Source organism: Aulonocara stuartgranti, assembly GCF_965226115.1.
Source record: "Aulonocara stuartgranti genome assembly, chromosome: 8".
NCBI classification, from domain to species: Eukaryota; Metazoa; Chordata; class Actinopteri; order Cichliformes; family Cichlidae; genus Aulonocara; species Aulonocara stuartgranti.
Genome location: NC_138959.1, coordinates 20,437,954 through 20,463,030, shown reverse-complemented (window position 1 = coordinate 20,463,030; position 25,077 = coordinate 20,437,954). Strand labels below are relative to the sequence as shown.

The following is a 25,077-nucleotide window of genomic DNA, read 5'->3' as shown; positions in this document are numbered from 1 at the left end:
TCTAATTAAAGTTTTGGTTACAACCAATAAAGTGTGTGAGGTCATTGTATTAATATTTTCACTTCATAATGCTCTAAACTGAACCAACAAAACTAAGGACATGATAGCTGCATGTTGTTCTGACAGCATTATTTGGCTTTTGTTTCATCTTATCTAGAGCAACCTGAGATTCTGGGTGGTGCTTTTATTCCATTATGTTTCTTGTGACCAGCTGGTAATAGTCAGAGGCTGGGAAGAAAAAGTGGTTGAAGAATTCATCGACAGTCTTCATCTTAAGTTCCAATTTGCAGTCTTTAGTGTTGTTTTCTGCTGGTCTGCACATGATTTCACCTTCAGGATCGTCTGTGTACTCTAAAGGAAATAAACATGTTAGGCATTTTAGTTCTGACACAATCATTCTGAGAATTTGAAAGTACAAACCAGTTTTAAATATGTGATTTGTGAAGTGTGTATTTACTGTGCATGTCTAGCTTACATTGAATACAATAAATGTCCCTTCATTTTCTGAACCATTCTTATGTAAAACTTTGGGTCTATGAAATTTTGAATCTGTAATGATGACAGTAGGATAACATCAAGGGAAAAGAATTTAAGCCTTCTTAGGTGGTCAGTCTGCAAAACATTTAAGCATTTTCAAGGCGAAGTTATGGACTCGGTTTACATCCCAGTCACCACTGAAATGAAAGGTTATTGGTTTAAGTTCTTCAAAAAAAACCCTGCCCAGGCAAGATAAGACCTGCTTCTAGAAGGCCTGAAGTCCTATATATATATACACACACAGGCATGCATACACTGAAACTATAAACCAAACCTGCAGGCTCGGGTATCTCGTTGGCTTCCGTCTTGACATCCCACTGACTTCCATCCTGAGCACTGGAAATCCCAGTCTGCAATAAAGATGGGATTTTATCTTATTAAATATTTTAGCAAAGTTACTGCCAGTTTTGTGGCATATTCCAGAATCACCCTTCACAGATGCAGCCCCAGTCATCTTTTTGTGCATATAGTGTTGGTTGTTTTGTCAACCAATACTGGCCTGTATCGGCTAGTAAAACTGCCAGAAGGAAAAATGAGTAACACTGAAAGTAAATGAATAGGGGAAAAAATACAGGAGCTTGTTAATTTTGAAATATATAATTATGTCACAGCTTGCAAAAATATGTTTGGTCCTTAATATGTTTGAACAACTACATATTTTACATGTGACATGACATTACAAGGTTAGCAGATACAGAGATTATGAAAGCGTTGAGACAGGATCTGACCAACTGGAAGGGGCTGTTTTTTGTCTGTATCATCTCTTCACTGACCTCCACCTCAGGCGAATCCTTCCTGGTTTCAGTGTTGGACCCAAAAACCCGATGGTCCTCCTTCAGTGTTTCAGAAACCTGCTCACATGTAACTTCTGCGCAGCCCAGAAGCACCTCAAAAAACTCAAGGAACGTAATCTGCAATGGAAAGAACAGAACAACAGCTCTCATGATTCAAAAAGAGTAATATTGTACCAAAAAACAGCTGAATGAGTTTACTGATGTAAACAGACCTCCAGATCAACACTAGCAGAAAGGTTGTCGGGGTTGTGGCTTTCTGTATTGATGATCTCCAATAACCTCCTTGTGGTCAGCTTATGGTCCAACAAATGGAAATCCTGCAAGTGGTTACAACATGAGGTTTTAACTTTGATTAATTGTTTTTGTGATAAATAGGCATGTCATTCATCCTATCTGCTGTTGTTGTTGATAAAGACATTTAAATCAGATTTGTTTGACCATAAATCCACTTTAATTTTTTTAAAGTATTGTATTAATGTCAAATCTGGGACATAAAACTTTCATTCAGTTTTATTTATATAGTGCCAAATTACAACAACAGTTGTTTCTGTGTGCTTTATAATATAAGGGAAAGACGATGCAATAATACAGGGTTAACCCAAACAATCAGATAACTTCTAACAACAAGCACTTGGTTATAGTGGGAAGGAAAAATTCCCATTTAACAGGAAGGAAGAAACCTCCAACAGAACCAGGAGGAAGAGCCACCTGCCGTGACCAGCTGGGAGTGAAGGGAAAGAGGGAATAGAGCAGCAGTAATCATTTAATACTGAGAAGCTTTTAGTTTGCACTGATGAAACAGGCAGCAAAAATGTAATGTACTATTTATACAAGCAAAGAAAAGTGTTACAGTTTGTTGCACCTTGAACATCCACAGCAGGTGATGGCAGGTCATGGTCTGTTCATCCCTGGTGGCTGTGCAGAAAAGCTGAAAGACTTCCCAGCACCTCTTCATATAGTTCATAGCCACCACTCCAACGTCTGGCTGCCTAAACAGAAAGCCTGGACAGACGCAACTATTGTTAATGAACAGTTAGTACTACATACTATAGAGTTAAGCAAGAGTGTTAAACACTACAACATCAGGATTCTACAGGAGTATCAAAACCTGTGAAGAAACCCAATTGAGGAACCAACAAACTACTAAACCAAAACATTAGTAGTAACTGAACTTTTCTTTCACCGATTTGCTCTTTTAGTTCTGATTACAGTGTCGTTTGCTGTTACCTAGCAGTACCGCTGATGAACGGATTGTCTCTGAAGTTCACCAGCTAGTGAAATACAATTTAAATGAATCACATACAATTGGGTCTGTAGCATGTGTAAGCACCTTTTACATTCTTAGCATTTGGAAGGATGTCATCTGTCATCAGTTTGGAAAAACAGGCAGCCAGAAGGTGCTTTGGTGACCTGTAAATAGAGAAAAAAATGAATTATTACAGATAACTGATCATGATTAATCCCGATTAAACAAAGTTTTCTTGAGTATAAACAAACTGATTTTATTAAGTTTATTAAGGGACACCCCAGGCAGTTTCATTGTGATATCTTCTGATAAAGATAGGAACAGGTTCCCTTACACCATGTCTTTACTGTGGATGTGGTGGGCCACAATGACAAGATAGCTGATGAGCTTGCGAAGCAGCACAGGCGTGAAAGGCGAGTGTATCTCTGCTGGATCAACATCCTCTGAAACACACAGAGTGAAAGCGGTTAAAATAACCTATAAATACTCTCAGAGGATCATTCAGTGTCTGCTGTGGAGCAGTCCCTTTCACCTCTGATAAGACGGTCTATCTGTGTCAGAGTTATGCCGTGATGATGAATGTTACAGTCTTTGAGCAGGCGCCAGAACTGAAGACGGGACAGCAGGAGGGTGTTCACCGGGGAGTGGGCATAACCAAGCCTGCTGTAGAAACTACAAATTGACCTCAGCTCTCTTTCTTGCCTCAGCACCACAAACTCCACCTGTTACACATGATACACGGTTTCAGGGTGGGAACACGGCTATAAATGAGGACGCTGGGCTGAGGACTGACCTGTTTGCGCTCTGTGTCACGTTTTCTTTCCGGGATCATGTCCAGGAGACAGTCAATGTTCAGAGCCATGTCTGGTCCCAGTAAAGATGAGTTACTATGTGACAGTGGGAACGCACCTATGACAAATTTCAGAAGGATTTCAAGACTGCAGGATTGCTTATTTCCTCCTTTACTATTTTGAACATACTCTTGAATACTGTTGCTCCTTACCGAGAGGAGCACTATGTGCTCTCAGGTTGGGTGTGATAATTTGGTCATCCACAAAGTGTCCCTCGAATGCACGCCCGTCACTCAGTGTGAATTTTCCCTAACAAAGGTGACATTTTTCTGAATTTTACAATCAGAGTTGATTCATTCTGCACTTTTAATACATCAATAAGAAAGCATACTGTGGATTTCTCTAAACTTTTTCCAGCTGACAGTGAAACACACCTGCCCGTGCTTTTTATTGTTCTTCCATTCTCCTTCATAGATCGCACCACCAGCGTAGTAAAAGGTTCCCCATCCATGCCTCTGACCCTGAGCAAATTCCCCTGTGTATCGATTGCTCTGGGAATACTGAGATCCATCTTTTCGTCTTAAATTCCAGACATGTGTGCCTTGGCCATGCTGCCGCAGGAGCAACCAAAACATAAATCTGATTCAAGAATTAATTTTTTTTAAGCTTTATAACTTCATATATAATTAAACTAGGGTTTTCTTTCATACCTGCACTCCATCCTGCCATGCCCCAACATACTTCTGTCCCAGATTCAGCCACCGCATCGTGCCCTTTCCATGCCTCTGGTTGGTCTTCCACTCACCAGAGTAAGTGTTCCCAGAAGGGTAGCTATCAGGAACAGATGTTATTGCAGGGTAATTCAAATACAACACCAGATGAGGAGATATATTCACCTGATGCATACCATCTCAGTCCACATCCTTCTCTGTTGTTCCTCACCCAATCTCCTTTGTACCAAGAGTTTTTTTCCTCGTTATAATACGCCGTACCCTAGCACAAACGAGACCAATTAAAAAGAGACAACCAAATTCCTAAAAAATGACAAAATCAATGGTAAATCATACCTTTCCATGTCTCTTGCCCTGATGCCACTGCCCGCTGTAAAACAAGCTGTTTTGGGTACATTTGTAGGTTCCTGTCCCATGTGGTATACCGTTGTAAACCTCCCCCTTATAGGTGCTGCCATCTGCCCATGTATAAGTGCCCTGGCCCATGGGAATATTGTGTACAAACTCTCCCTATTAGATAAATTCAATTCAGTATTTTGCCTGCATTCCTTTATCAAAGACTTTGCCTCCACATTATGTTTCATTACACCTTACTGACCTGTATTTTTATGAGTGTGTATATAAAGGATGGCTGTTTTTAGAAATGTTACATATACATTGACTTTTCAAAAACCCTGCTTAAGAAAGGATACTGTACAGTTAGTTTTTAATGCATAATTTCTGTATGCTACCTCATATTTTAGTCCAGCTGCCCGTGTGAATGTGCCGAATCCATCCATAAGTCCTTTGGAAAACATGCCCTTCACAAAAATACAATTCAAACATACATTTTTGTTATTTGTTTGATGCATTTTTTTTTTGGAAGGATATAAACACATTTCAAAATATATTATAATATAATAAATCCTTAATTGATTTATGAAATTCGGTCATTATTTGTATTTGAAATTCATTTGTAAAGCTGTACCTTGTACACATGGCCTCCTTCAAAATAAGCTACACCTTGTCCATGAAACTGCCCTTCACAGGTTTCCCCTTCATATCTGTCAGAAAGACACCAAACCTCACACCCTGAGTAACTTATACGTTCTCTAAAAACAATTATTCACATAACTAACGTCGTGAATAACAATGTACCTCTGTTCAGTTAAGATAACAAGTGGGGGAAGTTCATAGTTGCCTTCGTCCTCGGGCTGCTCGTCACTGTCAGGATGATTCTGGAGCTTGATTTGGCTCATCGTCATCGACTTTTAAGATCGTCTACCCTCCTCCGTTTTGGATGTCATACCCAACTGTTATTGTTTTCCCTTTTTATTATTATTTTTCCCAATCAAACATTTTCCTTAGCCTCTTTTCTATTTCTCATCTTGTCTCAAGTACTGCACAAGCTGGGAATAGGAACTTAACCATGGCAACGGACGCTTACAACTACGGAAGCCTGAAAGAAAGCCTTCATTTGAGTTTGCTAGGCTAATCCTTGGTCACACCCTGACCTGGTGGGCTTTGAATGCGCAACTGATCTAGTATTTACGATAACCTTAATAAAAGGCATTTTGTGAGCGCAAATAAGTAAATAATAAAACATATTTTCCAGATACAGCAGTCGGACACTTTCAAGCGTCATTAAACACTCATTATGGATTTCAAAGTAATGGAAAATACATTATTTCCATTGTTAAATTACTTCTGCTAATCTTAAATCGGCATTTGCTACTGGAAATTTAGATAGTCTGATGTGTATAACGTTTACAAATCCAGTGGCTGATAAAACGATCCCAAATCTTGTGGTCCTAAAGTGACGATATTTACAGATCGTTTGCTTTTCTGCATTTGCCTTCAGTAATTTTACCACTCAGGTGTGAATCTAGGTTGACCTCACTCCAGTAGCAGACCCATTCAGTCAACACAACACAATGCAAACCTGTAAATAAATGATTTAAAGTAACAGAGACAGAATACATATATTTTTCCAGTATCTTTTTTTATTGTTCTGTGTAGTGTATATTAAAATAAAAAAATATAATATGTAATATACATTTTTAAAATCTAAACACAACTAAACATGACATTAAATCAATAACAAACCATTTAACTCTACAATATACCATAAGAGTGGTTTGACAGAAGTAATCTGGAGTGAGGACACATTTGAGTTATCTTAAATCAGTTACTCCAACAGTTCCTTCCTTTGCAGACTCAGTATTGTGAGATGACGTCCAGGTTAGCGAGGTGCCTCATGGTTGGCCTGCCGTGAGGACAGTTCCATGGATGCTCGAGCTCCCCCATGTGAACCACGAGCTTCTTCATCTCATTAACACTCAGAGCAGTGCCGATCATCACCTGATGAGCAGAAAATGTATCAAAAAGCATTTTTAAAATAATGTTATGCAATTTCCCTATAATGACATTTTTAAAAGATCTTAGATAACTACAAATTACTAGCATTACTAACAGGGTGTATCATACCATATAGTTTATGTATGTAGCTTTCCAAATCAAGCTTCCTCAAAGATGAATATCATTTCTGAGTCCAAAAAAACGTAATATCACGATGGGCAAAACAATCTAGAAATCGAGACTTCAAAAGTGGACTTTAGAAACCAATAAGTGGCCACGTCCATCCTTTATATACAGTCAATGCTGCAGTCTATGACTATCCAGTCAAAACTTGAGTGAGCACTTAAAAACAACGTCACAGTGATATAAACTCACAGATTTCCGACAAGCTCTGGAGGCGAACATCTGCCTGACTCTGGATGGTCGACACATAACCCCTGGACTGTCGCTCAGCATGAAGATCAGTTCTTCGATGTCTGATGGACCGAATGTCCAGTTTTTACTGGTGGGCAGTGAGACCAACTTCACTCTCTCCATCACCTGAGCTGCAGTCCCCAAAAAATAAACAACAAATATAAGCTTCATATTTGTAACTGTCAAAATAATCAGATCACTTTTAATCCCTGGTGCAAATTGTATTACCGTCCTCATCAATCAGAAATTCAAAGCCATTGCCCTTGAAAATCTCGATGTTCTCTATGAGTACGTTCTCACTGACTGCAGTGAGGTGAAGTTTTTGTGGGCTGCAAACGGAAAAAGAAAATAAATAAAAACATACTCGGATTGCCATTGGAAACATTCCAAACACGGTTTTACTCAGTGATTTACACTCTTACACAATGAGCTTCTGCCCTTGGAGTACGGTGTGCTGCTGTAGCATCTCAAAGTTGTACTTCTCATCTGTGGCATGCTGATCAATCATGAAAAGGTCCGACTTGAGTTTTGTGATAATGAAGCCCAGGTTAAACTGACCGATGATCTCCATTTCTTTAAACATTTCTTTACTGAAGGGATTAAAAACATTTTTCTTTTAATTATTTGTTTGAAAATTGCACACCGACAGTTAAGTCCATACCTCTAAAATCTACCTGATCTCCTTCTTGAGCTCTTCTTCTGCACTCTGGTTTTCTCCTGGATTGATCTTGGCTCTGAAGCGTCTGTACAGCAGCTCTTCCCCGGCCCTTTGTTTCTGCTGGTCATGTAACCTCCTCATCTTCTTTGCAAGCTCTGCTAAAGAGAACTGAAGATGCACAGTCCTCCTCTGCAGGGAGACTGGAGCATCCACTGTCAAGGGAGGTTTCTCACCAGCGTTTGAAAAAGTGCTGGATTCTTCTTCTGAAGGGAAATGTGGATCGTCTTTCCTGGCCCTCTTGGCCTCTGGACTGACAGCAGAGTCCTCATAAGGAGTGCATGCTTCAGTCTCTAACTCTGGATCTTCGGGAACAGTGTGAATGTTGCCTGATGTCTCTTTAAAAGTTTCATTATTAACACTCGTTCTGTCCACTTTTGGAGGACTGGACTCCAGGTCAGAACACTGAATATCGGGTTTTGCTTCAGCTGTGTTACAACTGGACCCAGCACTGTCTTTTTGAGAATCAGTGTCCTCGCAGGACATCACTCGGTACCTAAACCCATCTAGCACCGACTTCCCTGCCGACGAGCATTTATCCAGCTGTCTTGTGTATTTTAATGGAGATTTTAAACTTGAGTTGCAGGAAGTTTTTACAGGATCCTTAAAAAAAGACTGCAGTGTTTTCTGTGTTGTGCCACTGCCGGAAGCTTTTTCCTTACTCGACTTCCCAGAACTGGAACTGTAATGACTTGAAAAAGCAGCTTTTAGGCCGGCCAGATTCAGGGATGACTTTGGGCTCAGAATAACAGATTCGGTGTCCTCCTCACGTTCTGCCTTGTTCTCGTTAGACAAGACAGTTCGGCAAGGTTCAGATGTTGATGTTGCATCTATGAAGAAGCACAGAAACAAAATGAAACTTTTAAGAACAGCTAATAAAAATACCATTCATTGGAAAAGGGATAATTAAATACTGAACACAAAATGTGCTGATTTGATTAAACCTGGCAGGGTCCATATGCCTATGATATCCCATGAAGTAACTGTACATTATTGTCTTGGTAGGACATTTCTGAAAATAATATATGAATCCATGCTTCATTTGATAATACTTTGTAATACTTTATGGACTTCTCCCATAAAGTAAACAGATTTTGTAAAAAGATTCTACACGTGGCCATGCATTATTAGAAGATAAATACTATGTAGCTCTCATGCTCCCACACTTAATTAACTCATAACCATGGCGTTATTTCCTCCTTCCCTTACATTACTAACCAGTGAGCGCAAGGACAAATATTCCTAAAAACCTCTCAGTGTTGCTATTTTACCGTATTATTAATGTAAAGATATGAGGGTCTACATGTAAAGGTGTATTCTTACTGGTGCTGGGTGCAGGTGTATAGTTCAGGCTGATCTTATTGACTCCACCCTCATATATGGCGATGAGAGAGGTCTTCAGAATAGCCAACAGGAGTTTCTCCTCCTGAAGGAAAATCTGTCGCTTGTCCGGGGTTACATTCACATCCACACACTCTGAAAACACAACGCACATGCACTCAGGGAAATCAAACGGGTTCCATAAATTACATCAGCTTGATTAATCCCCATTTTCTCACCTGAAGCAACAGCTACGTTCAAGGCAACAAATGGATACTGATGTCTGTTGTACATGTGATACACTTCGTTTACGAGTTTGGTCACCTGCAGGGTGGGAATAACCAGAGTTCAGGCAGGAATGATGAATTCTGACACCTCCTCATAAAGCCACTCAGCAGGAATTACCTTCAGGGGGTCACAAGGCCGACTGTTAATGAAAAAGAACTGCCTGTCTGTGGTGCTTCTCCCAACACCGTGGTCACCTTGAGACACAAAACCTGTGATCCTGTCAAAAGCAAACAAAATAATAATAATTACAAAAAAGAAAATAATAACAAGAATTGTGCAAAAAGGTCTTCCTATAAAACACTCACGAGAAAAGCTGTTTGGGTAGATCTGCACCCTTGAGTCCATATTCTTCAATAACATTTTCAGTGGGAGAAACTTGCTGGAAAGGTAGAAGACTCTGCAGCTGCAAGATGTACAGCCAGCACATAATCACAGAAAAAAAAATTAATATGAAATAAAACATTTAGCAAGCACATGAACCGCTTTTTGACAAGCCTCTTTTATGAAGTATCAGGCCAGTGGCTTTGTTGTTATTAGCAACAGCATATTAACCTGCTTTGGTCCAAATATGGCTCCAATGTTGTCTCTCATACTTTGGCTGCCAGTAGTGCTGAGGACTGTGCTGCGCTTTCCCTGCCCATTTTGGTTGGAGCAGGTAATGCGCACTCCTGTAGAAATGATACAGTAGGACTGCAGCACATGTATCATTTTGGCATACTCCTAAAAACACAGAACAAGATAATAGCCGTTATTAAGGTCTGTTGACATTGTTGATCTAATTTGTTACTTTAAAGTTAAACTTGGCATAGAAAATACCCACTCTTGCCGCCGCCTCTCATCTAGGACAACTCCAGAGTAGAACAAAGCCCAGGAAACTGGCTCTGGAGCCCGAGTTGTATGTTGAGGCGAACCAGCCCATCTCAGAGATGTGACCTACCACGTACCACAAGCTAGTTTTGAAAGCCACGGATCAACACACCAGGACCTTGTCCCTGATCACCGCTCACCGCACTGGGACTGGCTCACGGGTGGAACCCTGGTAACCCTGAGTTTTTAACCCTTGATTTTTTTTGGACTTGTTAGAATCGCTCTTTGTCTGGCTCCTCACCCAGGACCAATTTGCCTTGGGAGACCCTACCAGGGACAAACTGCCCCTGACAACATAACTCCTGGGATCACCGGAACGCACAAACCCCTCCACCGCGATAAGGTGGCGATTCACAGAGGGGGCACCTGAAGCCCACTTTTGGAAAACTCAGTATGTGAAGAAAGACAATGAAAGAGACGACTGAATGCCCAACCTTCTTAATATTGCGTTGAAACTCCTTGTGTCGAACAGGCAGGGTGGAAAAGAGCTGCTGCAGGCTGACCGTGGTGCCCTGTTGCCGAGGATGAGGGGTCCTCTGCACTAGGTGGCCTTTGTGGTCAAAAACCAACTTTGTGCCCACCTGGCTGGACTCGTGGCAGGTAATGACACTTAAGTCACTACAATAAGGAGCAAGAGCAAATTTTAGCTGGCAAATAATTTAGTTTTATATCTAAAATTACCGCAGAACGTGAAATACTTTACCTCAGAGCACATAAAGAGCTCAGGGCTTCACCTCTGAAGCCAAATGTTTCCACGTGGATGAGGTCAGAGAAATCCCTCAGCTTTGATGTGTGATGCTTCAGTGCTGTGGAACACACAGATGATTTCTTCTTAACAAACAAGCACAGGCAGATATTGTCTAATTACACAGATACAAAGGTGACACTTACTCAGTCCTTCAAAGTTGGCCTCCTCAACACCTTTGCCATTGTCTGCCACCTCCACTTGTTCAGCTCCACTCTCCTTCAGCTTGACATCTGCAGCATGCAAACATGTGATACATTAAACTATATCTAACAATGCAAAACAGTATTATTAGGCAAACGGGACTCTATCGAAAAATACTTTGGGTAAATATTTAATTACCAATGTTGGTGGCTCCTGCATCAATGCTATTCTCCACCAGCTCTTTGACAGCAGTGGCCAAAGTCAGCACCACCTGTCCTGAGCAAATCTGATGCACCGAGTGCTTATCAATAGCTCTGATGGCCCCGGCAGGTTCAGAGCTGCAACAAAGAAAAGCAATGTTGAATTCCAGTGTACAAGGTAACAAAAGTTTAAAAAACACAAATATATCCATATGAACAAATGCTCTCGCTAGCTTACCATGCATCAGACATCTTCGAAGAGTGGAGTGACTTGAGAGTTTAAATTTGTTTTTTCTGTAAAACACCGAATAGTTAGTCCCTGCCGTCCCTTCTGTCAAATAGTATCATTGGCACTGCTTGCCAGTACATCCACTACCCGACACCATGCTGTAAACACAAACCTAAAGCAAGTCCCGCGCGAACTGCGCAGATTGCTCGCGAGCGTCACGTGTGCGCAGAACAGCGCAGCTTCCTATTAAAAGCAGCAAAACAGTAATATAATGAGTGCGTAAGAACACAGCCTCAAAAATAAATACAATAGTAGCAAAAAAAGTAAAATAAATGGCACTGTTAGAGTAAGTATTTTCAAAGCTGTTGCCTAAAGCTTAGTATTATTTCATCACCAAACCGACTCCGTAACGTGTCAGGGCGAATGTGCAATTATCCAGTTTTTAAAAACGAAAAGACGACTTTTTAACTACAGGGACCACCTCAGTGTCTTGACTTTTTAGTTTCATATTTTTCAAATGCGCTTATGTTAATTTTACTTTAAGTTTTTATTTTATTTTATTTTACAAAAACATAGATTAAATAGAATAAATAAGTTAACCTTTTGGCTTAATACGCTTATTGTCAGACGGTCCCTGTAAGGCTGGGGAACGCAAAACATGGCTGTCCATTGACATGGTGAACCTTATGGCATTTTTCATACAGCTTTTCGGACTTTTCTGCCGTTGTACATTTTCACAAACTGGGATTTAACGTAGAGTTTGACTCATCTTATTGCAGACATGGGGCAGCTTTTTTATTTTTATTTTTTGTCGGGCAGCGTGGTGAATTAAGCGTTTTATTTTGCCATGTCATCGTTATTTCCCGTACTAAAATGTACAGCTCACCGTCCGACAACGGACTCGTGCAGTCGGAGGAATGTTCTGGCAGCAGCGGCCTTTTGCTTCGGCATAACCGTAAACCCAGCTGGAGGCAGGAGGCAGACAGTATCGTTAGCCTGCTAAACTTGGCGACTGAAGAGGACGACGAAGTCCAGTTTGACAGTAAGCAGATTTTCGTTGCTGTGTTTTACAACTGCTAAACTCAAAGGTTTTGTTTACACCGGTGTCAACCAAACGTCCGTGACGGTTGTCCACATTGATTGAGTGAAATGTGAGTTTTGGAGTTGTCGAAAGTCCACGCCTGCATTTTTACTTATGTAATATAGCAGGGGCGTAGCTAAGAAGTTAAGAGTCCGTGTGACAAGCCATCCTCTGAGAGACCGTTTATTTTAACTGCATGAACAATTTTAAGGATCAGCTTTAGTCTTCAGCCTCAGCCTCCAGTCATGATATCGTGCACAGTACCCTCCAATAAGTATTAATTGAATATGGTGCTTGCAAGCATATTCAATCTTTTCACCTTTGCAAAACCCATTTGAGCTGGGTATGCATTAAAATGTTAACTTAAAAAGCAATCTCATTAGTTGGATGACGTATTGTAGTATCCATTGTTTGAGTTTCCTTTAACTTGAAGCAATCAAAGTAGCATGAATTAGTACAGACATTAAAAAAATAATACAAACACTCCCTTTATTGTGGATAGCTGGTACCCAGCCAGATCCACTTATACTTAAGTATAGTGGCAGCTGTCCTGTTTAAGGCATGTTTAGAGTGAAATGAATTCTGTTAAATGCTACCATTTACCTCAGTGATTGTATTAGATTTAGGATTTGAAATAAACTTCAGTGAATGTGGCCAAAAGAAGAAGCTACCGTAGCTTTATAACTTTTGCTGATTTTGATTGCATGTAAGCTTCCTCTACTTTTGCTGTCTTCATCCTGCACTCTCTCCTTCTCACCCTCTCTATCCTCCTCCCTCAGGCTTTGTGCTGTCACCAAAATGTAAATGTGACAGTGAAACAAAATGTACAACAACAACAATAAAAGCAGGATTTACATCGTTTTATGATAGTATTCTAATTGAATATAGGCTTCCACTGCCCGTTGATAGCTAACATCCTTCTGGCTTGCTCTGGAGTGCTGTTGTGCTGTAAACAAATAATGAAGCCCAATTCAAGCAGAATGGGAATAAAATAAACTACACTGGCTCCTTGGCTGGCATAAAGCGATATGGCAGTAGACTTATGGACAGCTAATAATCTTTAGCGCTCTAGCCTACATCGGCTAAGGTTTGTGATGCTATTTAGAGAATTTGGTGATGAAAATTAGGGGTGCTTGTCCCCCCACCAGAAAGGCTCCAAACCCTTTGAAATACACTCGTATATATTTGTGTGTTTGAGGTCTCATTTATGTTTTGGGTTTTGAGGTATGTGCGGCTGAAATGCCTGACTGAATTAAAGCAACCATACCTATTTATGCATGGCCTATCCCTTTAGTTCTTAGTGTCACAGAGAGAAATAATAGTCTTTACATGTGAATTTACTCCATAGAGCCTTCAAATAAAGTGAGTCACAAAGAGGCAGGTCTAGCCTGACCTTCCTCCTTTACATAAACAGGATTTAAAATACACCTGGTTAATGTTTGCTTCACACGTCAGGCCCTCCCTGTGTACGAATTCTGCAATATTATAAAATGAGAGTGACGACGGAGACCATGCAAAGACCCCTACATGCACATCTTCTCCTAAGCTCAGTCATTTTGTGCGATAGGTGGAGGGGGGCCTGTGTCCACTGGATAAGGCAGATAAGCATTACTGTTGTGCACACCCCCTTATGCATAAACAAGATGAGCAAATTTTTTCTTGAAGTTGAATCATTAGTGTAGCTCTGAGGCCTTAATATTGCACCGAAAGGGTTTTCACACAGAAGAATGGATATAGGAGAAAGAAACATTGTAGAAATTATAGCAAAAGTTATTGAAGAAGGTAAGACAGCTGTGTCAGAAATCTACTCTGTGAACTTTACAGAACAGTCAGCTGCTTTCACAAGTGCTTATTTGATCTCATTTTCAGTGTTTTTCTTTCTTTTTGTCCTATGTTTAGCTTCAGACACAGACGATAACCGTGAGGTGTTGATGGCTGGTAGGCATTATCCGTCAATCCAAGAGTTTGCCTCAGCCATCCCCAACCACCTTCTCCTCGGGTCTTTGCTCGAGCACCTGTGCTTTGTTTACGAGAGCAATCCAGCTCGCTCACGCATGCTGTTTAAAGGTAGCCATCGAGATCCTATACTAAGAACTGACATTTAGTTAGAAGAGAAATCCAAATACAGTTCATGTTTAGCATTTGGTTCATGTGTCACATAGGTTTAAGTATTTTATTGCTCCTCTCACAGTCATAGGTCAGCGTTTAGCTGCCATGAATCTCCTTTCACCTCTGGCAATAAGTGATGAATTCAGCACCGTCAGACTCCAGCATAACCGGGCCTTCACCGAGCTGCTTAATGCTGCCAGCTCCTCACTCTACCCTCAGGTAAGTGGATCTGTTGCCAGCACCTACACTGCGTGCTTGGAGTCAGTATGTTAGTTTTAATCAACATTTTTGAGCAAATTCTGTACTTTGATAAACCTTCTTTGCCGCCTGCTGTGTCAAAGAGTGATCATTGTGATTATCCTCGTCTTGGTTTGCAGGGCCTCGGAACAAACGCACACAATCCTTCTCTAAGGTAAATTGTATTTGGATTTTTTTCTGATGCATGTGTTCAAAAGCATATTTCAGTACATTTTTAAGGAAGCCTGTTTGTGCCTTAAGCAGACCTAAGGAGGGACTGTTTCAAGCGCAGACATCACGGTATCTCAGTGAGTTCGAAGAAATCTGTAGACTTGGGAAAGGATCATATGGAAATGTATTTAAGGTATATATAATTTTTGTGACATTCTTTAAGAAACTCTTCTAAACTTTTCATTTTTCCTCACAATTTCATTGTACATGTACAATGACAAGAAAGGTCTATTCTGTTCTAAAACTGGATTTGAGTTAAATCATTGTGTTATCGTTGATAGGTTATGAACAAATTGGATGGACAGTATTATGCGATGAAGAAAATTCTCATCAAAAAAGTTTCAAAGGAAGACTGTATGAAGGTAAGCCTTCTGAGCTGTGCTCATTAGAACACTTATGTAACTTAAATACAGAGATATGAAGTACCCGCTTTAACTTGTTTTACTTGCTGTAGGTCCTTAGGGAGGTCAAAATGTTGTCCAGCTTGCAGCATGTAAATGTTGTGGGCTATCACACCGCATGGATGGAACATGTCCAGCCTGCAGCATGTGAGTATTTCAACTCTGTCCTGCACATGTTTGCTTGGAAGAAATGCATGATGGGACCGCTGATGGAGACTTTGTGTGTAAACTGTCTTTGTTGCAGATCCTGAGTCAAACTTGCCTGCACTAGAATCTGCTGGACGACAAGACAGGTAGGCAGTGTGATTATTATCCGTTTTGGCTTTGTGATTTATTAGGTTGTTGATAATTACAGTGTTACTATTATTCTCATTTATGGGCTCAAATTTTCGTTTCGAGGGTGTGCTAGAATAGATTTGCAGGCGTTAATCTTCAGATGGTACACAGATACAGCATTACTTCTCACCTTATGTGTGCAATGCTGTTTGTTTGCTCCCTTCCTGAATCCCTAATGTGTTCCGACTGGTCAGTTGGCACGATATTTCCACAGTATAACGGTTTAACATTTTCCTAACAACAAAGGATTCCTGGTTTTAATCCTAGGAGGAGACACAAATGCCATGGGTGGGTGTGCTAAATTAGATGCTGAGCTACCCATTGTAACCCTTTAGGGACTAGCCAAAAGTAACTTTTTGTCAGTGGTTACTAAAAAGACAACAATTTAAAATAAGCAGAAAGGTTTCCTCTTGCTTCTAATGTCCTCTCTGTGCAGTTTTTATACAATTTTTTAAAAAAACCTAACAAAACAAAAAAACAGCACTTATGTAATCTTTAGCTGATTATATTAATAGTTATTTTTTCAGACCACATTACTGTTATATTAAGGGTTTTAGTTATGAGCAGCAAATTGGCACATGATTTGGAACATGGCTTCTGGTTTAAATTTGTCTCAGTGAGCCAAGTTTGTTTGACTGTTTCATTTTTATGTTGTCTGTGAACAGAAACAGAAAAATCTACCTGTATAAATGAGAACAGATTTATTGGGAATATTGCTTGACTAAAATTTTGTTACCGGTAGTGTGAACAAAGGCATATGGGAGAGAAGCAAACATAATGTTAACCATATTACTGTCACACTTTCCTCCTCTTGTTGGAACGTTGCCATCTGGATTTAGTTGACTCAGGTGCTTAAAGTAGCTACCAAGTAGGCATCTTGCCAATGTGTTACATAGTAGCATAGGTAACAGAAGAAAAGACTGGATTACAAACCAGATATTTAAGGCAGTTCAGTAGCATTGTTTTGTGTGCGAGTAAATAACTCCATTTGTGGCCTATGTAAATGTTTTACAAGTATAGGCTATACAAATTATGAACGGCATTATTAAACTCTCTGGGGAAATGTCATTTTTTTCATTATTTCACAAGTGTTGTTAAACAGAGAAATTGTCCCACCATGGTGTCTCTCTCTGTGGGGATTGTGTTCTTTATAATGTGTGCCTCTCCCTTCTTTCTTGAAACATAATCAGCATCTCTGAGGTTGTCCTTAGCATACTTCAGTCTGACTTGTAGGTGTCTCTAATGCAGAAGTTGAGTTTTTCTTGGGCTGCAACCTCATAGTCCATTCCTGTGTATGGCTCTATTGGATTACTTCTTTTTTTTTTTTTTGACACTGTAATTTTTATTGATAGTTTTGTCACAGTTTAAACATAGACATGTATTGCATTACAGGAGAAATAACCATGCAAGCACACAGTCAAAACAAACAGAACTAAAGCGAACAAAAGGTGTGGGTGCCAATTCTAATCAACTACCGTATGCATGCCTGCCTTTACTCCGCAGCATACATACTCCAGCTTATATACGTACTTTTATACGGGCATGCATCAATAGATCTACAGAGTCATAGACCTTAAATGTTTTGTTCGTTCATTAATTTTCCTTGGTGCCATATAATGTCCACTTCTCCCACTTAGCAACGAAAATATCTTCCTTTAATCTGAGAATGTAAGTCATTTTTTCCATTGCATAGATTTCTCCAACAATATTTAACCAGTCTTTTGATGAAGGCGGATCCAGTTTGTACCAGTTTCTTGTTATAGCTTTCTTTGCAGCTATCAATAGGATTTTTGTCAAATACAAGTCGTCGTACAGAACATACTCTCTAATATTCCCAAGATATACAGTTTTAAAATTGTGTGGTAATTGATAGCCCAAGATATTGCCTATTACAAGAGTCACGTTCTTCCAAAAATTATGCAGTTTCAGGCACTCCCAAAACACGTGCGTATGGTGTGCTTCCATGTTACCACATCTTCTCCAGCATGGCAAACTGTCTTGAGTCTTTTTACTTTTGATTTTTGGTGTAATAAAGAATCGAGTAAGGTGTTTCCACCCAAATTCTCTCCAGCATCTTGAGTTAGTCGTTGTGTTCTGGGTTTCACACATATCTAACCATTCCTCAGTTGAGATATCAGTTTTTATTTCCTGCTCCCATTTCTTTTTTATGTATTCAGTTGATGTTGCCGTGTTCTCTCTTAGATTTTTATATAGTACAGAAATCTCCTTGAATTGGAGGCCCTATTGGATTACTTCTTGAAGTCTACCATTCCCGACATGGCTAAGTCATTCATTGGTGTCTTGGCAGTTGTTTTGGGGTCTTTAGACACGTCTCCCTCTAGTTTTCTTTCCACAGTCTTTGAGATCTTTCACTTTCTACCTCTACCAGGCTCGTTCTTTACTGTGTGACTCTCCTTATATTTCTTGGTGATGCTTTTCACTCCAGTTCTTGACGCTTCAAAATGCTGTGATAATTTTGTATAGCCATCTCCTTATTGGTAAGCATCAACAATTCTTTTCTCAAGTCTAAACTGATTTTATTTGTCTTTGGCATAATGCTTTCTCATGTGACAGCTAAAACTCTTGCTGAAGTTTTAACTGTGTAAATTAGAAGATAACCCTTAGATTTAACTTGATTTTACAAGCTTTGAGTATTACAGAGTTACATCATTGCACAGCAATGGTTTGTGCTATGGCTCAATAAAAAGGTCAGTTTTTCAGGAGTCTGATAATGTTGTTTTCTTTTTCTTTTTTTCTGAAAGAAATCTGGATTTTTGTAAATGGTTTTCTTGGGAACACATACATTATGTATGTTTATCCTAGAAACCCTATGTTGATTTCTTTATGTACTAGGTTTCTGACTTGTTGTGTTTAAAAGCATTTGGGAAAATTTTGACAAAACTAATAATTTTCTCCTGCTTTTGTAAAATTACCTTGAAGTGGAACACTTTGGATGAATTATTCGTTTTAATCTTTTAACTTTATGCATCAAGCAAAAATGTAATTATATGCAACATTCTCTGACTGGAAGAAATTTGTTTAATATTTAAACCTATTTTCTGCACATTCCAGCACATAAAAAGTGTTTACACTCAGTCTTTCAAATAGATGCAAGTAAAACACAGCAGAGAATAAATAAAATCAAAGACTAGCGGTCCTTTTGCTCTATTTTCACCTGTAAAGCAGGAGCGGGGTACGCGGAGGTTTACCCTGGTGCAGGTGTGCCGCAGCGGTCAGTGGAAGGATACGGCAGTTTCTCTGTGAATTTCCCATTACGTGGTAGCGCACTCGGAGCTTGCTTGGAAGCTCACTCACATGTACTGTACCAATGTACCTGCACATGTGATGTGACAATAAAAGTGATTTGATTTGATTTGATTTGAAGTTTAGGGGTTTTTTTTCGCTGTAAAAAGAAGTTTTCTTCCCACGCACAACGGACACTAATGTTTTTGTCACTTTTTATCAAACTTAAAGTAAGGTCAGTACTTCCACGCTTTAAATGCTGCACGCTCATACTCTCTCCAGTACTCGATATATGATCCACTGTTGATCTGCACACAGCTGTTGTCATGAACGTCGCACTCGCTTACGTCACTGTCATGAGACATTCTCGCAAAAAAAAATCACGGTTGTAGTAACGCAGTAACGCAGCGTTCCTACGGGAAAGTAACGGTAATCTAATTACCGTTTTTGCAATAGTAATCCCTTACTTTACTCGTTACTCGAAAAAAAGTAATCTGATTACAGTAACTGCCCATCTCTGCTAGTGAATGACTAGATATCTCGAGGCATGTACAGGCAGCACTAGTAATTAGTTTGTGAACTTGCACTAAGTCTGTCTCGACTCTTTCATTTACAGCCTTGATGAAAGTGGGGAGAAGAACAGCAGCAGTTCCTCTATAGTTTTTCAGAGCCACAGTCAAACACCCGCAGAGACTGCTTCAAGTGCCAAAGTACCTCAGAGAGACACGCAGCCTATAAAAGCCTTAGTTCCCACCCAGGAGGGACAGGTGGTGTGTCCCAAGACGATGCGTCGCATCCCAGAGAACTATGTCCCTTGCGTTTTTCTGGGACAGCAAGGTCCCATTAAGGCCTCCAAGTGTCCTGCCATGGGTTGGGACGCTTCAGCAGTTTTGGATGAGGAGTCCAGTAGGAGTAGCATGGAACTAAACAACAACTCCTGCATTGACAAGGAGTGTCATCAGTGGACTGAGAAGCGTCCAACGAGGCCTTCTAAAGAGGTAGGTGATTTAAAAAAACAACAACAAAAAACCCAAACTTTCTTGGATTTAAAAAAGCTAATTAAACTAATTTCAGATACTGAGGTAAGTGTATGTAGAAGTCATAAGTTCAGGCTTCAGACTGATCTAAATTATAATATTTATAATTATTTTATTTTTATAATTTTTCACAGTTTTCACACGGATGTCAGTGAGATTGAATATCAGTAATATGATCATCTCCAGCACACTGCTCTCGAACAGTGCATTCCTATCAGAGAATAAACTGAAAGGGTATACCTAGTTTAAGATAATTTTATATAGGCTTGCAAAGCAACGCTAGTAAAGCCCATAAATTATAATAAATAATAGACATGAAGGTGGAAATGAGCAATAGGAGTTTTTTCTTTTTCTTTATTGCAAAAAAGAAAAGCAGAGGATGTAACTTTTCTGTTATGGCATATCTGCAGGTGCACTTCCACCTGATGCTTTATATCCAGATGCAACTATGTGAGCGCTCCCTAAAAGACTGGATCTCTGAGAGGAACGCCAAGCCCAAAGAGGAACAAATCTCAAGATGTAATTTCTCAGTTATACATCCATGTTTATTTCAGATTACTTACAGCCCAGAGCTTCATGTTGCTTATAATATATGCAGATAATATTTTTAGGGGTATTCTGAGATAGAAAATCTTTTTGGGGGAGGGGAATAAATAGATGTATTTTCTGTTTTCAGGTCCTTATGCCTGTATTGATACTGAACACACGCTCAGACTGCTAAGACACATACTTGAAGGTGTGGAGTACATTCACTCCAATGGAATCATGCACAGGGACCTGAAGGTATGATTTCTCTTTTCTTTCTTTCATCCACACCTCTGTTATTTTAAGGTTAGTCAGCGGTTTGATGCAAAAGTTTAAAGTCAGGTGGAGTTTGAACTGGTGTCAGGTTGGAGTAATATGAAATTATTATTTTACATATTCCTGTTCACTGTCTGTCACAAAGGAGATGTTGTGTACATTCTCCCAATGGTTGAAGATAAATTTGTACAGCTTGTCAGGAAGGATTTTCCTCGTTTCTTCTTTCTTGCCTCTGACGTGTGTTAGATAAATGTCACTCTTACAAATATCCTGAAGTCTCCTTGGCTGTCGAGTTAGGTTCATGAGGTAGTCTCTCTGTTTAAAGAAACATGGTTTTGTTAAGGTTAAGGGCAGGTGGCCTTTTTGGTTGTAGACAATAAGCGGTGAGGTCAGGCTGAGGAGCTTCACTAGCAGAGAAACATTTCTCACATTAGGCATGTTGTTCAGGAAAAGGTACAGACAGTTCTCCCCTGCTTCGCTTAGCTTATACATGCTAGCTCCGTAGCTCAGCAGCAGGTCTACGAGCTCCTCATTTCCCATGCTACATGCCTCGTGTAAAGGTGTCATGCCAGCGTTGTTCACTGCATTGGGCTCCGCGCCTTGTTCGAGCAGCTCAGTGATGCTGCTAATGGCGTCTTCTGGGGTTTTAGTGGTCTTTGTAGCCATTGCCACAGCAGCGAGGTGTAGAGGGGTGTTCCCAGTGTGCTGCACTCCCTATTAAAAAGAATAATACAGACTTGTTGATGGACACAAGATATTTCAACAGTGTTGAGAGCAGAAAGGTTAAAGGAAAACTGAATCACATGCTGCCATTGTGCATCTTTACAAACTTGATCCATGCTTTTGGATGGGAAGGGGCTTTTTATAACCACAGCATATATAATTGAGTGAGTATGTAATTAAGATTGTAAGTAAATATTTAATTAATGATAAGTTGGTGTTGACAGTTATAATTAACTTTTCCTATGTCTTATTATCCATAAAGCACAGTTGATTAAAAAAACAAACAAACAAACATAATACTGAATATCAAATTCTCAAACAATACAAACCATGTTAACATTTGCGCCATGCCTGAGCAGACTGGCAATAATATTCTTATGCAGTATCCCAGCAGCCATATGCAGAGGTGCCATCCCACTGCCATCCACAGCATTAACATCGGCACCATAGCACGCCAGTATTTGGACAGCAGATAGTGCTCTGTAGCGTACTGATATGTGAAGAGCTGTCTGGTGGCCTTTTCTCTCCACCTACAGATGAACCACAATTTAACCAGTATTTATCTTAAAGCAGAATTTACTTCCACAGACTTATTACAGTATGCTGACTTTGACGTTGTTGGTAGCCCTTTTGCATGTTGAACATCAAAGTTAGGAGATTGTAAGAAGCAGCTAGACATCTATTTGCCTACATGGAAAACTCACCTTAGCATTGATGTTTACACCATGGTCACAGAGGAGCCTTAAACAGGCCTCTGCCTTTGTACACACACCGATCACTTTAGTCTGGAACTTGGAATCTGGTTTTTGGGACGTATTCAGGATGCTTGGCCAACCAATTATCACCAAGTGCAGCGGGGTTCGACCAAGCATATCTCTGTGACAGAGGTAAAGGTGAAGACATGGAGAACAGAAGACTTTTAACAGAAAGTACATTATTTTTCTTGTTCTCAACCCCCTATAAAATAATTGTATGATGATCAAATGCTTCAGGAAGTATTAGGTGATTCTACCTGAGTTAGATGTCAGGTTTTAGTGCTTACATCCATACCTCAATTCAGTGTCTGCTCCTGCAGACAGAAGACTCTGCATGCTTTGGATTTTTCTGTAAGAGGCAGCCAGGTGAAGGGGAAGAATAGCAAAGCCCTACCGGGAAAAACGAGTGAAGAAGAAATGGAATAATCATAAATTTAAGTTTCTTGTTTGCCTATAAACAGTTGACATTTATTTGCTATCAAAGTTGTTTTCTTTCTTTGTTTCTGTGAAGTGAGACTTGCTTGCAAGCATAAAAAGATCCTTGCAGTATTTTATAAGATGGTAGCATTGTTGCATTTACCTTGCAGAAGGCTTCTTTATATACTTTGCCTTGTGGCTCAATGAGGAAATTGCTCCCATGTTTCTCAATCAAGTCTTCAATGCGTTGCAAGTCCTCTTCCATGACTGCTGTGTAATATTCATTGCTGTGAATTTTGCTAATGCTACCTCTCTTATCCAAACACTCCTTGTGCTCCTCCAGCATGGTCAAGTGCTGCAAATTCACTGATGTTTTTCATAGAAAGACATCAGGAAGCAATACTTTACGGAAGGGAAGTCGAAAGCTACTTCTGTTTTCTGTGGTTGGTGTTTTTCTAACTTTGATGTGCAGCCTTCCTGTCTGAACTGATAACTTGTTGCTGCACTCGGGGCCAATTTTGGGGGCTTGCTGCATCCGTTCCTGCAACTAACTGTGTTTGCATCACATAGTTACCTTTTATTTACCTGTACTTAAAGTTAAATCTTGATGACTGTGGGGGGATGAAATTGAAAAACAATTGACCATGTTTGGTTACCTTCAATTTTATTTTCATATTTTTACTTTCTCATTTTATTTTTTCCATTTTAAGTTATCTTTAGCTAGACTGAGCAAGTGCCGCAGTTGTCTAGCAATCTCATAAATCAGTAAGTTCAGGGAAATAAATGGGGAGAAAATGTAGGTGAAGTCACTACAAATAACGTAAATAAAAAAATGAATACAATTGAAAAGTAATGGAAAAAACAAAATACAGTATAAATAGTCCCATTATTAAAAATATGCTTTCTATTGCATTTAATTGCTTATTTATATATTCTTTTTGTTCACTGGGACAGACTGGATTAATTATTCAATGTATTTTCCCATCAGAGCCTTTATGTGGAAAAAAATGTAAGAAAAAATATTGCACATTTTATGTAAAGTTAGATTCTCTCAAATCATAAGAATGTTTAGTTTTTGTCTTTATTGTATTGCAGATTTCACATAAAAGAATCTGTGTCCTTAGTGACATATGGAACTTAATTATAACCTTTTTTTTTTCTCCCCACAGCCAAGGAACATTTTTCTTCACGGCCATGATTGTCATGTTCGGATTGGGGACTTTGGTTTGGCCTGCAGGGACATCATAGCGGATGGACTCAAAAGCAACACTTCTCCTTACAGCGGTAAGAGTTTACCCACATAACATGGCATGTTTCAGAACCACCAGTAGATGGCAGCGTTTGCTATTTAATGACATTTCTGGTGTTTTCAAGATTGCAGCCATACTTCAGGTGTTGGCACATTTGTGTATGCTGCACCAGAACAACTGAAGGGCTCCAATTATAATTCAAAGGTAATGGACTGCCTTACTTACTAATAATTCATGTTTTCTTTTCATGTAAAAATCATTCTGAAGTGTTAGCAATTTATGATTAGAAATGGTAACATTTTATTAGAATTAATTATTTTTTTCTGTTGTCTTTTAACAACTGTGCTGAACATGAATCTTCATTTGCTGCTCACTCAGTCTGACATGTACAGCATCGGAGTGCTGGCTCTCGAGCTATTCCAGCCTTTTGGTACCGAAATGGAGCGGGTCCGGACACTTGGGGACCTGAGGGAAGGGAAAATCCCTGACTCGTTCTGCCACAGATGGCCAGTTCTGACAAAATACATCATGAATCTCACAGATAAAGAACCCAGTGTTCGTCCCACAGCCAGCCAGCTTCTACAGAGTGAACTCTTCTGCAGTAAAGACAAGGTATGGTGTAATTAAAAGACTATTTCTTTCTTTACTTAAGGAAACAAAGTAAATAAAAGTTACTCATGTAAAGAGTGGATTATGTTTTACTGTTTGAAGTTGTTGAGGTTTTTGTTTTCATAATAATTCCAATCCAGTTTTAAGAATATTCCTCACCCTCAGGTGATCCACGGTTTGCAGAGGAGGGTTGAAGAGCAGGAAGAAGAGATCATGCAGCTGAGGAGACGGATCACTCAGCTCCAGACTTCACAACTCACAGTTAATTTCTCCGAGCTGGAAAACACCTGAGCCTTTGAGGGGAAAAAAAAAAAAAGTTGCTAGCTTAGTGCAAATTAGTGTGTTTGTATGTTTGAATATTTAAGTGTGTCTCATGCATCTGGATTGCAAATACTTTTCTTCATTGAGCAGTTTAATAAAAATTATTTCTAATATATTCGGCAGAGTTTCTGCAAAGCACCGTGTCACTTAAAATCATTTGAGGTATTT

General features: G+C 39.7%; 4 protein-coding genes across 7 annotated transcripts; 1 reads left to right on the top strand and 3 right to left on the bottom strand.

Annotated features, from left to right (window-relative positions):
• Window positions 1–117: 117 nt before the first annotated feature.
• rsph10b (radial spoke head 10 homolog B) lies at window positions 118–5,575 on the bottom strand. Of its 2 annotated transcripts, XM_082543553.1 has the most exons (17): window positions 5,237–5,575; window positions 5,067–5,142; window positions 4,831–4,899; window positions 4,436–4,609; window positions 4,276–4,361; window positions 4,079–4,199; window positions 3,803–3,979; window positions 3,581–3,677; window positions 3,371–3,486; window positions 3,110–3,299; window positions 2,912–3,020; window positions 2,662–2,741; window positions 2,194–2,333; window positions 1,544–1,648; window positions 1,311–1,448; window positions 812–887; window positions 118–351 (listed from the first exon to the last, which is right to left on the bottom strand). In XM_082543553.1, the coding sequence occupies exons 1-17, from the start codon at window positions 5,341–5,343 to the stop codon at window positions 185–187; spliced, it is 2,028 nt and encodes a 675-aa protein (XP_082399679.1). In that variant the 5' UTR covers window positions 5,344–5,575; the 3' UTR covers window positions 118–184. The 2 variants fall into 2 exon arrangements, with proteins under 2 accessions (XP_082399679.1, XP_082399680.1); XM_082543554.1 differs by lacking the exon at window positions 4,436–4,609.
• A 486-nt stretch (window positions 5,576–6,061) lies between these two features.
• Window positions 6,062–11,572, bottom strand: pms2 (PMS1 homolog 2, mismatch repair system component). The gene is made up of 15 exons (XM_082543466.1): window positions 11,368–11,572; window positions 11,128–11,267; window positions 10,932–11,018; window positions 10,744–10,846; window positions 10,475–10,658; window positions 9,726–9,893; window positions 9,479–9,576; window positions 9,291–9,390; window positions 9,125–9,209; window positions 8,889–9,041; window positions 7,525–8,395; window positions 7,273–7,440; window positions 7,079–7,179; window positions 6,812–6,981; window positions 6,062–6,439 (listed from the first exon to the last, which is right to left on the bottom strand). Exons 1-15 carry the CDS (start codon window positions 11,379–11,381, stop codon window positions 6,296–6,298), a joined length of 2,586 nt encoding a protein of 861 aa, XP_082399592.1. The 5' UTR covers window positions 11,382–11,572; the 3' UTR covers window positions 6,062–6,295.
• Window positions 11,573–11,979: 407 nt separating this feature from the next.
• eif2ak1 (eukaryotic translation initiation factor 2-alpha kinase 1) lies at window positions 11,980–25,022 on the top strand. Its single transcript, XM_082543467.1, has 15 exons — window positions 11,980–12,400; window positions 14,339–14,506; window positions 14,631–14,767; window positions 14,926–14,960; window positions 15,050–15,149; window positions 15,298–15,378; window positions 15,471–15,564; window positions 15,662–15,710; window positions 19,613–19,994; window positions 20,444–20,552; window positions 20,710–20,816; window positions 23,899–24,013; window positions 24,104–24,183; window positions 24,358–24,591; window positions 24,754–25,022. The coding sequence occupies exons 1-15, from the start codon at window positions 12,232–12,234 to the stop codon at window positions 24,877–24,879; spliced, it is 1,986 nt and encodes a 661-aa protein (XP_082399593.1). The 5' UTR covers window positions 11,980–12,231; the 3' UTR covers window positions 24,880–25,022.
• LOC309712576 (ankyrin repeat domain-containing protein 61-like) lies at window positions 20,823–24,830 on the bottom strand. Of its 3 annotated transcripts, XM_082543469.1 has the most exons (6): window positions 22,893–22,996; window positions 22,608–22,702; window positions 22,262–22,433; window positions 21,887–22,087; window positions 21,264–21,548; window positions 20,825–21,149 (listed from the first exon to the last, which is right to left on the bottom strand). In XM_082543469.1, exons 1-6 carry the CDS (start codon window positions 22,992–22,994, stop codon window positions 20,943–20,945), a joined length of 1,062 nt encoding a protein of 353 aa, XP_082399595.1. In that variant the 5' UTR covers window positions 22,995–22,996; the 3' UTR covers window positions 20,825–20,942. The 3 variants fall into 3 exon arrangements, with proteins under 3 accessions (XP_082399594.1, XP_082399595.1, XP_082399596.1); XM_082543468.1 differs by having other exon boundaries at window positions 20,823–21,548; window positions 22,893–23,902; XM_082543470.1 differs by lacking the exon at window positions 22,893–22,996 and adding an exon at window positions 24,748–24,830 and having other exon boundaries at window positions 20,828–21,548.
• Window positions 25,023–25,077: the final 55 nt, after the last annotated feature.